The 14,192-nt window shown below is 47.0% G+C and overlaps 1 protein-coding gene across 3 annotated transcripts in view; it reads right to left on the minus strand.

The window, feature by feature from the left end:
* Positions 1–14,192, minus strand: part of als2a (alsin Rho guanine nucleotide exchange factor ALS2 a) — a 127,877-nt gene that overhangs the window by 99,188 nt on the left and 14,497 nt on the right. For all 3 annotated transcript variants that reach the window (XM_055871888.1, XM_055871887.1, XM_055871889.1), the window contains exons 7-8: positions 6,991–7,244; positions 5,098–5,175 (exon numbers count right to left, since the gene is read on the minus strand). In XM_055871888.1, the coding sequence (XP_055727863.1) occupies positions 5,098–5,175; positions 6,991–7,244 (332 nt within the window). The remainder of the gene's footprint in view (positions 1–5,097; positions 5,176–6,990; positions 7,245–14,192) is intronic.

Below are 14,192 nucleotides of genomic sequence, written 5' to 3' on the forward strand. Positions count from 1 at the left end.
GATCAGGGTTCCAATTCTTTGTCCTGCATTGGCAGTTACCTTGAGCAGCATTAGAATAACTGGCAATTCTTCTACTGCACTTGACTCAGTCACTCCCAGCTGATTATTTTTGACACAGTTTGTTTTCGCAGTGGCGTTGGTGAATGCTTTCTTGAATTTCTCTGCCATCTCTGGGGAGAGCTTAGATACCAATTCCTCCTGCTCCTCTGTAAGCGTATACCTTCTCACATTGGATTGTCTTCTGTCTGAGACACTTCTCTTGAAATCTCCCTTCAGACAAAGAAAGAAATGATGGTCTTTCTTACAGTCTCTTTTCCTGCACAGGTAAGTGTCTTTGCATTCATCATCTTCTCCATGACAGACCAAGCACCTCTTGCAGGCCCCCAGCTTTTCTACAGCATCCAACTTTTCCACCGGCTTCAGTTCTTTGAAACGCTTGCAAAAGAAGATCTTTTCTCTATGCTTTTCATCTCCACAGACAACACAGCCGCCTTTCCTTGTGGAACGTGTGGACGCATATCTTCTCTCCACACAAGCATATTTATTTTCTGGCTTTTCACTCACTCCCAGCTGCTCTAATTTTTCAAGAATTTCCTCCTGTGTTTTCAGGAATTTAAGAAGGTTTTCAAAGTGATTGTCCGGCGTGACATTATTCCTCGGGTTAACCATGAAGACAAGCCAATCCTGCTTGATGTTGTCAGGTAACTTGCTTTCTATGGATCTGATCACTAGAGGGTTGTTGATGGCTCCTGTGCCTCCAAGCTCTGTGAGATCATCCAGTGCCTTCTCTATAGTTTGGATCATGTCGATAACTTTCCTTGGCTGATTTGCTCTTAAAGCAGGAATTTTCTCCAGATCCTCAATTATCTCCAAGGCAATTGTAGACTTGTTTCCATACCTGTTCTCAAGCACCCTGAACATGTCCTCAGCAGTATTGTAAGTAGACAAACGGAGGTCTCTGCACATTCTCTCATCTACACTGTCAATGAGTTGGATTTTCTTTACTTCGACTGAGCCTGTTGGTTCCCCCTGCTTCTGTAGACTCTCCCAGTCTCTCCTCCATCGATGGAAATTCCTTTTATACCCACTGAACTTGGGTAAACAGGTTGGTTTTATTCTCAGTGTCGGATGTGGAGCTGGCATGGGCATCTGCAGCACTCTCCCTCTGTCTTTATCCTCATCCGCAATTCTTTGCGCTGTGAGAAATTCTGCCCTCCTTGCTTCAAGGTTGTTTCTGAATGCTTTCAGATTCTTTATTCTGGCTTCCAGCCGTTCTTTTTCTGCTACTGGAATCCACATCTCCCACTCTGCTAGGCTTGTGATTGCATCTTGGACTTGTGCCTTCGCACCATCCCACCGTAGCTCGAAGCCATCTCTATTTACAGCAATAACAGGTATTTGAGCAACTCCATCACAGGCGGTCTCAGCTTCTTTGATTGCAGACTTCACCTCGTCCTCCCCGTATCTAGGCCATAGGTTGGACTGGATCATCCCCCTGACCTCATCCAATCGTACTTCGCATTCTTGGAATGTCTTCTCAAGTTCAGTCTGCTGCTGCTTGCTCAGGTCAGCTTCTTCACCCTCATCGGTTCCAGCTTCAATGTCTGCCAGAAGTCCAGCCCTGTATTCATCATTTGTCTCACTGACCTTCCTTGCCTCCGACGTGAGCTTCTTGAACTCCTCTCGCAGTTCGCTCTTAGTCATGTGTTTTGCACCTCTGCTAAGGAAGTTTGCTTGCTTGGTAAAAGCACTCTTAGCCAAAGTTCTTTCTTGCTTCAGCTCCTTCACTGTTTTCCCAAGAGCTTCCTCCGCCATTTTGAGATGTAAGCCAATATCCTCTCTGCGACGACAGCTTTCCTGACTTCAGGCCGTTAATCCTTTTGTCTTCACTGCCACGTTGGTTATCAACTGTCAAGTTGTCTAGGTGTTATAATTATTTTCAGCTCTGCCCAAACTTGAAAACGGCTTGCTCAACCCGTGAAGGATGCAAAGGGACAACTCAATTCCTTTCCAGTGTTTTATTATGGTTTTGATGCCATTTGTTGAATATGTTGAAATAGTTGATTTGTTGAATAGAGTAGTTGAATCACAGAGGAATAGGGAATAGGAATAGCAATAGCAATAGGAATAGCACTAGCACTAGGAATAGCACTAGGAATAGGTTGATAACCTTAAACAAACAGAGAATAAACATGCATTATTTGACACTAAACAATGCATGACACAGCAACAAAGCATGGCTTTGAATAAAGTAAACGTTTAAACAATTTAATCTAGCACTTCTAGCAATTACTTCTGCAGTCAGAAAATATCCACAACAAAAGAAAACATTCCTACCAGAGTTAAACATGTAAATTGTGCTAAGCACTGGATGCAACATAATAAATAATTCCAAACATTACATACCAGTTGCGTCTTTAGGGTTGAACAATGAGCTGTGTGTATGTTGAGGACCAAACATTTTATACCCATGCTTATCTGACAGGTGCGCATGTAAAAGTAGTCCCTCCAGAAATCCTGGCTCAATTTTTTAGTTCCACCCGTGTTTTTTGGGTTATCTGCCCTCTTGAGGCCTGGAGGTCTTTAAAGGAAGAGCTGCCATTGTGCTCATGTTTTGAGTGTTCTGTTTTGACGCAACAAACACAGATCAGCCAGGAACACAATGTGGCTCTGCCCAGCCACCAGGTCCAACACAGATCAGCCAGGAACACACTGTGGCTCTGCCCAGCCACTAGGTCCAACACAAACACAGATCAGACAGGAACACACTGTGGCTCTGCCCAGCCACCAGGTCCAACACAGATCAGCCAGGAACACACTGTGGCTCTGCCCAGCCACTAGGTCCAACACAAACACAGATCAGCCAGGAACACAATGTGGCTCTGCCCAGCCACCAGGTCCAACACAGATCAGACAGGAACACACTGTGGCTCTGCCCAGCCACCAGGTCCAACACAGATCAGCCAGGAACACACTGTGGCTCTGCCCAGCCACTAGGTCCAACACAAACACAGATCAGGCCAGGAACACACTGTGGCTCTGCCCAGACACCAGGTCCAACACAGATCAGCCAGGAACACACTGTGGCTCTGCCCAGCCACCAGGTCCAACACAGATCAGCCAGGAACACACTGTGGCTCTGCCCAGACACCAGGTCCAACACAAACACAGATCAGCCAGGAACACACTGTGGCTCTGCCCAGCCACCAGGTCCAACACAGATCAGCCAGGAACCCACTGTGGCTCTGCCCAGCCACCAGGTCCAACACAAACACAGATCAGCCAGGAACACACTGTGGCTCTGCCCAGCCACTAGGTCCAACACAGATCAGCCAGGAACACACTGTGGCTCTGCCCAGCCACCAGGTCCAATACAAACACAGATCAGCCAGGAACACACTGTGGCTCTGCCCAGCCACCAGGTCCAACACAAACACAGATCAGCCAGGAACACACTGTGGCTCTGCCCAGCCACCAGGTCCAACACAAACACAGATCAGCCAGGAACACACTGTGGCTCTGCCCAGCCACCAGGTCCAACACAAACAGACCCTGTGACATCTGAGTGTGTTTTGCCCTCCTGTGAGATGTCAGAGTGTGAGGGACCTGTTGGCAGGGCAACAGTAGCAGTGGTGGTCCCAGAACTGTTATCTGCTGTAAAGCCAACTCCTACGGTTGTTGACAGGCCACATATAATGCATGACAACAACCGTAGGAATTGGCTTTACGGCAGATAACAGATCTTGGACCACCAAGCTAGACCAGCAGGCTAGACCACCAGACCAGCAGGCTAGATTACCAGACCAGCAGGCTAGGCCACCAGGCCAGCAGGCTAGACCACCAGACCAGCAGGCTAGACCCCCAGACCAGCAGGCTAGATAAAATAAAATTGATTGATTGATTGATTGATTGATAGATTACCAGACCAGCAGGCTAGGCCACCAGGCCAGCAGGCTAGGCCACCAGGCCAGCAGGCTACCAGGCTAGACCACGAGACCAGCAGGCTAGGCCACCAGGCTAGACCACCAGACCCTAGACCACCAGACCAGCAGGCTAGGCCACCAGGCTAGACCAGCAGGCTAGACCACGAGACCAGCAGGCTAGGCCACCAGGCTAGGCCACAAGACCAGCAGGCTAGGCCACCAGGCTAGACCAGCAGGCTAGACCACCAGACCAGTAGACTAGGCCACCAGGCTAGACCACGAGACCAGCAGGCTAGGCCACCAGGCTAGACCAGCAGGCTAGACCACCAGACCAGCAGGCTAGGCCACCAGGCTAGACCAGCAGGCTAGACCACCAGACCAGCAGGCTAGACCACCAGGCTAGACCAGCAGGCTAGACCACGAGACCAGCAGGCTAGGCCACCAGGCTAGACCAGCAGGCTAGACCACCAGACCAGCAGGCTAGACCGGCAGGCTAGACCAGCAGGCTAGACCAGCAGGCTAGACCACCAGACCAGCAGACTAGGCCACCAGGCTAGACCACGAGACCAGCAGGCTAGGCCACCAGGCTAGACCAGCAGGCTAGACCACCAGACCAGCAGGCTAGGCCACCAGGCTAGACCAGCAGGCTAGACCACCAGACCAGCAGGCTAGACCAGCAGGCTAGACCACCAGACCAGCAGGCTAGACCACCAGACCAGCAGGCTAGACCAGCAGGCTAGACCACCAGACCAGCAGGCTAGACCAGCAGGCTAGACCACCAGACCAGCAGGCTAGACCAGCAGGCTAGACCACCAGACCAGCAGGCTAGGCCACGAGACCAGCAGGCTAGGCCACCAGGCCAGACCAGCAGGATAGACCAGCAGGCTAGGCCACCAGGCTAGACCACGAGACCAGCAGGCTAGGCCACGAGACCAGCAGGCTAGACCACCAGACCAGCAGGCTAGGCCACCAGGCTAGACCAGCAGGCTAGGCCACCAGACCAGCAGGCTAGGCCACCAGGCTAGACCAGCAGGCTAGACCACCAGACCAGCAGGCTAGGCCACCAGGCTAGACCACCAGACCAGACCAGCAGCCTAGACCAGCAGCGCAGTATAACCATGAAAGGAAGTAAAGAGAAGAATATATGCACTCCACAGTAGGTAAATGTAGGTACCTTGGCCTGTTGAGGCATGGTAGTGGGGCTGTTCATGTGTCCCAACTGGCCGGATCTGTTGTTGCCCCACGAAAACACCTGGGGTGATAAAGCCTGGTTATATTACACACCAGTCTCTCAATGTATAGGACCCTACAGTATTAGCTATGTCATGCTATATCACACCAGAACTTCTTATCAGTCTCTCCTCTAAATTCAAAGGAAGAGAGGCAATCAAATAAATACAATGACGTTGCAACAGGATAAGGCAATAGTATAAGGAAATAGGATAAGGCAATGGGATAAGGCAATGGGATAAGGCAATGGGATAAGGCAATGGGATAAGGCAATGGGATAAGGCAATGGGATAAGGCAATGGGATAAGGCAATAGTATAAGACAATGGGATAAGGCAATGGGATAAGGCAATAGGATAAGGCAACGGGATAAGGCAACGGGATACGGCAATGGGATAAGGCAATGGGATAAGGCAATAGGATAAGGCAATGGGATAAGGCAATAGTATAAGACAATGGGATAAGGCAACAGGATAAGGCAATAGTATAAGGAAATAGGATAAGGCAATGGGATAAGGCAATGGGATAAGGCAATGGGATAAGGCAATGGGATAAGGCAATGGGATAAGGAAATAGGATAAGGCAATGGGATAAGGCAATAGTATAAGGCAATAGGATAAGGCAACGGGATACGGCAACGGGATAAGGAAATAGGATAAGGCAATGGGATAAGGCAATCGGATAAGGCAATGGGATAAGGCAATAGTATAAGACAATGGGATAAGGCAATGGGATAAGGCAATAGGATAAGGCAACGGGATACGGCAATGGTATAAGGAAATAGGATAAGGCAATGGGATAAGGCAATGGGATAAGGAAATAGGATAAGGCAATGGGATAAGGAAATAGGATAAGGCAATGGGATAAGGCAATAGGATAAGGCAATGGGATAAGGCAATAGTATAAGGCAATGGGATAAGGCAACGGGATAAGGCAACGGGATAAGGCAATGGGATAAGGAAATGGGATAAGACAATGGGATAAGGCAATGGGATAAGGCAATGGGATAAGGCAATGGGATACGGCAACGGGATACGGCAATGGGATAAGGAAATAGGATAAGGCAACGGGATAAGGCAACGGGATAAGGCAATAGGATAAGGCAATGGGATAAGGCAATAGGATAAGGCAATAGGATAAGGCAATGGGATACGGCAATGGGATAAGGCAATGGGATAAGGCAATAGGATAAGGCAATAGGATAAGGCAATGGGATAAGGCAATGGGATAAGGCAATGGGATAAGGCAATGGGATAAGGCAATAGGATAAGGCAATGGGATAAGGCAATGGGATAAGGCAATGGGATAAGGCAATGGGATAAGGCAATGGGATAAGGCAATAGGATAAGGCAATGGGATACGGCAATGGGATAAGGCAATGGGATAAGGCAATGGGATAAGGCAATGGGATAAGGCAATAGGATAAGGCAATGGGATAAGGCAACGGTATAAGGAAATAGGATAAGGCAATGGGATAAGGCAATAGGATAAGACAATAGGATAAGGCAATGGGATAAGGCAATGGGATAAGGCAATGGGATAAGGCAATGGGATAAGGCAATGGGATAAGGCAATGGGATAAGGCAATGGGATAAGGAAATAGGATAAGGCAATAGGATAAGGCAACGGGATAAGGCAATAAGATAAGTCAATATGATAAGGCAATGGGATAAGGCAATGGGATAAGGCAACGGGATAAGGCAATAGGATAAGGCACTAGTATAAAGCAATAGGATAAGGCAATGGGATAAGGCAATATGATAAGGAAATAGTATAAGGCTATAGTATAAGTCAATAGTATAAGGGAACTGTGAGTGTGATGGGGACTGTGTTTTTACCTGACACTGTGCAGTAAGGGCCAGTGAGTGGTGTGTTCCTGCCGTTACCTTCACTACCTCCTCTCCATTCAGGCTCTTGATACACAGCGGCTGGAGCCTGGGTAGCTGGTCTCCGTGGCCCAGCTGTCCCTCCTGCCCCCGGCCCCAGCTCCACACCTCCGTGTTCAGGGTGGGCAGAGACTCCACTACCTCCTCCTTCCTGGCCACATTGGGCCTGGAGCGTGCGGTCCTCCTGCCGGGGAGCTCAGGGGATGCTGGAAGGAAAAAACAAAAAGGCGTCAAAATGCTATTTGACATATGAATGGCTTACTGTATAACGAGTAATATAAATGAATTAGAATTGAGTTATAGAGAGAGAGGATGCTGGGAAACCCAGTTTTGGACATGCAACATGGTTGATACAGCTAATTCAACACGTTTCTAATCTCCAGGGTCTTTCCTAGTTAAATAAATGGATGAATCACACAGTACAATATGAAAGTGCTGTATACCAGGGCTTAGCAGACAATATGACAGAAACAGAAGGAATGCATTTGAAACATCTAAAAACAAGAAGTCTATCATGGTTGACCCTGGGACTAAACACCTCCCTCTGCAACTGGATCCTGGACTTCCTGACGGGCCACACTCAGGCGGTGAGGGTAGGTAACAACACATCTGCCACGCTGACCCTGAACACTGGCCCCTCAGGGGGGGGGGGGGGAGGGGTCGATAGTTGGCAGCAGTTCGCAAAACTGAAAGCACGAACCATTTAACCAAGGCAAGGGGACTGGGAATATGGTTGAATACAAAACAGTCCTGTTATGTCCTCCGTAAGGCATTCAAACAGGCAAAACGTCAGTACAGAGACAAAGTGGAGTCACAATTCAACGGCTCAGACACAAGACGTATGTAGCAGGGTCTACAGACAATCACGGATTACAAAGGGCAAAACCGGCCAAGTCGCTGACACCGATGACTTGCTCCCGGACAAGCTAAACACCTTCTTCGCACGCTTTGAGGATAACACAGTTCCACCGACGTCTCGCTCCCGGACAAGCTAAACACCTTCTTCGCCCGCTTTGAGGATAACACAGTGCCACGGAAGCAGGCTGCTCCCGAGTACCGTGGGCTCTCGTTCTCCGTGACCGACGTAATACATTTAAGCATGTTAACCCTCGCAAAGCTGCCAGCCCAGACGGCATCCCTAGCCACGTCCTCAGGGCATGCGCAGACCAGCTGGCTGGAGTGTTTACCAATATATTTAATCTCTCCCTATCCCAGTCTGATGTCCCCACATGCTTCAAGATGTCCACCATTGTTCCTGTACCCAAGAAAGCAAAGGTAACTGAACTAAATGACTATCGCCCCGTACCACTCACTTCTGTCATCATGAAGTGCTTTGAGAGACTAGTCAAGGATCATATCACCTCTACCTTACCTGACATCCTAGACCCACGCCATAACCGGCCCGCCGTGCCCTTCAATCCAGCCAACGAGACATTTTACCCCTTTTTTCTCCCCAATTTTGTGGTATCCAATTGGTAGTTACAGTCTTGTCCCATTGCCGCAACTCCCGTACGGACTCAGGAGAGGCAAAGGTCGAGAGCCGTGCGTCCTCCGAAACACGACCCAGCCAAGCCGCACTGCTTCTTGACACAATGCCAGCTTAACCCGGAAGCCAGCCACACCAATGTGTCGGAAGAAACACTGAACACCTGGCGACCGTGTCAGCGTACATGCACCCGGCCCGTCACAGGAGTCGCTAGAGCGTGATGGGACAAGAAAATCTCGGCCCACCAAACCCTCTCCTAACCTGGACGACGCTGAGCCAATTGTGCGCAGCCTCATGGGTCTCCCAATCACGGCCAGCTGTGACACAGCCTGGGATCGAACCCGGGTCTGTAGTGACGCCTCAAGCATTGCGATGCAGTGCCTTAGACCGCTGTGCCACTCGGGAGGCCCCCGCAAATTGATATTAACAAACAATTGGTCACCCAAAAAATGCGTCCCTCCATTGAATTTCAAAATCCCAATGTGGCCCTCGAGCTAAAAAGTTTGCCCACCCCTGCCCTACCCCCACTTCAGTTTGCCTCAAAAGTTCCACAGACGATACAATCGCCATCTCACTGCCACATCTCATCTGGACAAGAGGAAGAATGCTGTTCATTGACTACAGAACAGCCTTCAACACCATAGTACCCTCCAAGATCATCATTAAGCTCGGGGACCTGAGTCTGTACCCCGTCCTGTGCAACTGGGTCCTGGACCTCCTGACGGGCGGTGAAGGTAAGAAACAACACCTCCACCACGCTGATCCTCAACACAAATGATCTCCAGCAGGCCACAAATGTGCATGTGTCAGCATATGGTCTCACAAGGGGTCTGAGGATCTCATCTCGGTACCTAATGGCAGTCAGGCTACCTCTGGCGAGCACATGGAGGGCTGTGCGGCCCCGCAAAGAAATGCCACCCTACACCATGACTGACCCACCGCCAAACCGGTCATGCTGGAGGATGTTGCTGGCAGCAGAATGTTCTCCACGGCGTCTCCAGACTCTGTCACGTCTGTCACATGTGCTCAGTGTGAACCTGCTTTCATCTGTGAAGAGCACAGGGCGGCAGTGGCGAATTTGCCAATCTTGATGTTCTCTGGCAAATGCCAAACGTCCTGCACGGTGTTGGGCTGTAAGCACAACCCCCACCTGTGGACGTCGGGCCCTCATACCACCCTCATGGAGTCTGTTTCTGACCGTTTGAGCAGACACATGCACATTTGTGGCCTGCTGGAGGTCATTTTGCAGGGCTCTGGCAGTGCTCCTCCTTGCACAAAGGCGGAGGTAGCGGTCCTGCTGCTGGGTTGTTGCCCTCCTACGGCCTCCTCCACGTCTCCTGATGTACTGGCCTGTCTCCTGGTAGCACCTCCATGCTCTGGACAATACGCTGACAGACACAGCAAACCTTCTTGCCACAGCTCGCATTGATGTGCCATCCTGGATGAGCTGCACTACCTGAGCCACTTGTGTGGGTTGTAGACTCCGTCTCATGCTACCACTAGAGTGAGAGCACCACCAGCATTCAAAAGTGACCAAAACATCAGCCAGGAAGCATAGGAACTGAGAAGTGGTCTGTGGTCACCACCTGCAGAATCACTCCTTAATTGGGGGTGGCTTGCTAATTGCCTATAATTTCCACCTTTTGTCTATTCCATTTGCACAACAGCATGTGAAATGTATTGTCAATCAGTGTTGCTTCCTAAGTGGACAGTTTGATTTCACAGAAGTGTGATTGACTTGGAGTTACATTGTGTTGTTTAAGTGTTCCCTTTATTTTTTTGAGCAGTGTATTTACAGTATCAGTCAATAGACTGGACATACGTACTCATTCAAGCTTTAAAAACATTTTTTTTTACTGTTTTCTATACTGTAGAATAATAGTGAAGACATCAAAACTATGAAATAACACATATGGAATCATATAGTGTCCAAACATTGGACTGGTACTGTATATGTACATACAGCGGGCTCCAAAACTACTGGCACCCCTGAGTGGCAACGCACAAACAATACTACAACAAATATAAACAATATAATTATAATGAAACTTAAAAATACCAACATGTGAGAAATACTGTACTTTATTAATGTTTCAATGGAACCCAACAAAATAATTTATTGATTTAATTTTAAAAATCAATGTCCGCCAAATCCAAGTATCCAAATTAATGGCATCCTTAAAGATGATTGTAAATAACATCTACCAAAATTAAACCAGGAATTACATTCCACTTATTGAAGTGTATCTAAATCTTAGGGAACTATATTGAGCCATTACATCACTTCCTGTTTCACTAGGGTATAAAAATGAGGTAACACGCATGCAATATCCCTTTGTCGTCCAACACCATGAAGAAAACAAAAGAACCAGACCTGACTGCCTTTGACCAGCACAAAAACATCCTGTGGCGTACTGCATTAGCATCGAATAGCCCCCGTGATATGCAACTTTTCAGGGAAGTTAGGAAACAATATACACAGGCAGTTAGGAAAGCTAAGGCTAGCTTTTTCCATCAGAAATTTGCATCCTGTAGCACAAACTCCAAAAAGTTATAAAGGTATAAAGCTCATAAAGTCCTTCCAGACTCACATTAAGCATCTCCAATCCAAAATTAAATCTAGAATCGGCTTCCTATTTCGCAACAAAGCCTCCTTCACTCATGCTGCCAAACATACCCTCGTAAAACTGACTATCCTACCGATCCTTGACTTCGGTGATGTCATCTATAAAATAGCCTCCAACACTCTACTCAGCAAATTGAATGCAGTCTATCACAGTGCCATCCGTTTTGTCACCAAAGCCCCATATACTACCCACCACTGCGACCTGTACGCTCTCGTTGGCTGGCCCTCGCTTCATATTCGTCGCCAAACCCACTGGCTCCAGGACATCTATAAGTCTTTGCTAGGTAAAGCCCCGCCTTATCTCCAGCAGGTATATTTCACTGGTCAACCCCAAAGCCAATTCCTCCTTCAGCCGCCTTTCCTTCCAGTTCTCTGCTGCCAATGACTGGAACGAACTGCAAAAACCTCTGAAGCTGGAGACTCATATCTCCCTCACTAGCTTTAAGCACCAGCTGACAGAGCAGCTCACAGATCACTGCACCTGTACATAGCCCATCTGTAAATAGCCCATCCAACTACCTCATCCCCATACTGCACCCCAGTATCTCTACTTGCACATTCATCATCTGCACATCTATCACTCCAGTGTTTAATTGCTATATTTGTAATTATTTCGCCACTATGGCCTATTTATTGCCTTACCTCCCTTATCCTACCTCATTTGCACACATTGTATATAGACCTTTCCTACTGTATTATTGACTGTATGTTTGTTTATTCCATGTGTAACTCTGTGTTGTTGTTTGTGTCGCACTGCTTTGCTTTATCTTGGCCAGGTCGCAGTTGTAAATGAGAACTTGTTCTCAACTGGCCTACCTGGTTAAATAAAGGGTTAGGGTTATATATATAAATACCTGGTTAAATAAAGGGTTAGGGTTATATATATATATATAAATACCTGGTTAAATAAAGGGTTATATATATAATATATAAATACCTGGTTAAGTAAAGGGTTAGGGTTATATATATAAATACCTGGTTAAATAAAGGGTTAGGGTTATATATATATATAAATACCTGGTTAAATAAAGGTGGAATAAATAAATAATAATAACTGGCAGATCAAAGAGACAGATGGTCGTAGACCTTCATAAATCTGGTCATGGAAGAAGATCCACGATTGAATACACCACTGAGCACTGTCAGGGCAATTATTTAAAAAATCTAAAAGACATGGAACAGTTGAAAACCTCACAGGTAGAGGACGCAAATGCATTTTGCCCCCCAGGACGGGGAGGAGGATGGTGAGAAAAGCAACAACATCCCCAAGAATCGCCGTGAAAGAATTGCAGGCCTTGGTGGCGTCTTGGTGTCACCAGGTTTCAAAAAGCACCATCAGACGCCACCTCCACATCCACAGGCTCTCTGGAAGGGTTGCCAGAAGAAAGCCCTTTCTGACCTCAATACACAGACGCCACCTCCACATCCACAGGCTCTCTGGAAGGGTTGCCAGAAGAAAGCCCTTTCTGACCCCAAGACACAGACACCACCTCCACATCCACATGCTCTCTGGAAGGGTTGCCAGAAGAAAGCCCTTTCTGACCTCAATACACAAGCGCTTTGAGTTGCCAAACGTCATTTAAAAATTATGACTAGAAGAAGGTGCTCTGGTCAAATGAGACCAAAATGTAACGTTTTGGTCAGATACAGCACCGGTGTGTTTGGCGTCGAAACAGAGATGCATACAAGGAGAGGTACCTCATACTCACGGTGAAATATGGAGGGGGATCAGTGATGTTTGGGGCTGTTTTAATTCGAGGAGAGGCACCTCATACTCACGGTGAAATATGGTGGTTGGTCAGTGATGTTTGGGGCTGTTTTAATTCCAGAGGTCCAGGGGTACTGGTTAAGAGGTGGACATTGGCCGTAGGTGGACATTCCAACAAGACAATGACGCAAAACATACCTCAAGATCCACACAAATGGTTCTGTGACAACACAATCAATGCTCTGCCACGGCCATCTTAGTAGCCGGACCTCAATCCAATTGAAAACCTGTGGGCTGAGTGGAAGAGGGCAGTTGATAAGCGCAAACCCAAGAATGTGAAGGATCCTGAAAGGATCTGCATCGAGGAATGGTCCAAAATCCCTCCAAATGTGTTCCTTAACCTTGTCAAACATTACAGGAAAAGACCCCATGATGTTATCCTTGCCAGAGGTGGTGACACTAAGTACTAAATGAGGAGTGCCAATAATTATGAAACCATGATTTTTGGTGAAATGTATTTTGTATTAAATAATTGTATGATTGTGGTTGGTTCCATTGAAACATTAATAAAGTACAGTATTTCTCACATGTTGGTATTTTGAGTTTCTCTCTATAATTATATTGTTTATATTTGTTGTATTATTTTTTGTGATTGCCAGTCAGGGGTGCCAGTAATGTTGGAGCCCGCTGTACACTCTTAGAAAAAAGGGGATTGACTCCTAATCAGGACCGGATCTTATATTTCCGAGGCTCTGTATCCATGAGCGTGTAAATTTGGGACTTAGCTCATTATCTCATGCTGAAACAACCGGGTTAGATACATAGCTCGTTCAATCAGAATTAAATGCCTAAAATATGATATTCGCAATGTCACTAATGAAAAAAAAAACTAAAAAAAAACACTACAGTGGCTATGTTCCCAATAACTTGTCCAGGGATTATTTTGTCGACATTTAGAAAGTTAGAAAATAGATGCAACAGTTGTCTGCTAAGGTGTTTCAATTGAAACATCTTGTGTTAACTTCTTAGCGCTAGGGGTCAGAATTATTCTTTTTTTTTAATAACGTGCCCAACGTAAACTGACATTTTCTCTGGCCCAGATCGTAGAATATGCATATAATTTACAGATTAGGATAGAAAACACTCTAAAGTTTCCAAAACTGTCAAAATATTGTCTGTGAGTATAACAAGACTTATTCTGCAAGCGAAAACCTGAGAAAATGTAACCCGGAAGTAATATTTTTTTTTTTTTAACTGTGTTTCCTGGCCCGTCTATCCTCCATTTAAAAGGGGGTATCAACCAGATTCCTTTTCCAATGGCTTCCTCAGGCTGT

Source organism: Salvelinus fontinalis, chromosome 19 (genome assembly GCF_029448725.1).
Source record: "Salvelinus fontinalis isolate EN_2023a chromosome 19, ASM2944872v1, whole genome shotgun sequence".
Taxonomy (NCBI): Eukaryota; Metazoa; Chordata; class Actinopteri; order Salmoniformes; family Salmonidae; genus Salvelinus; species Salvelinus fontinalis.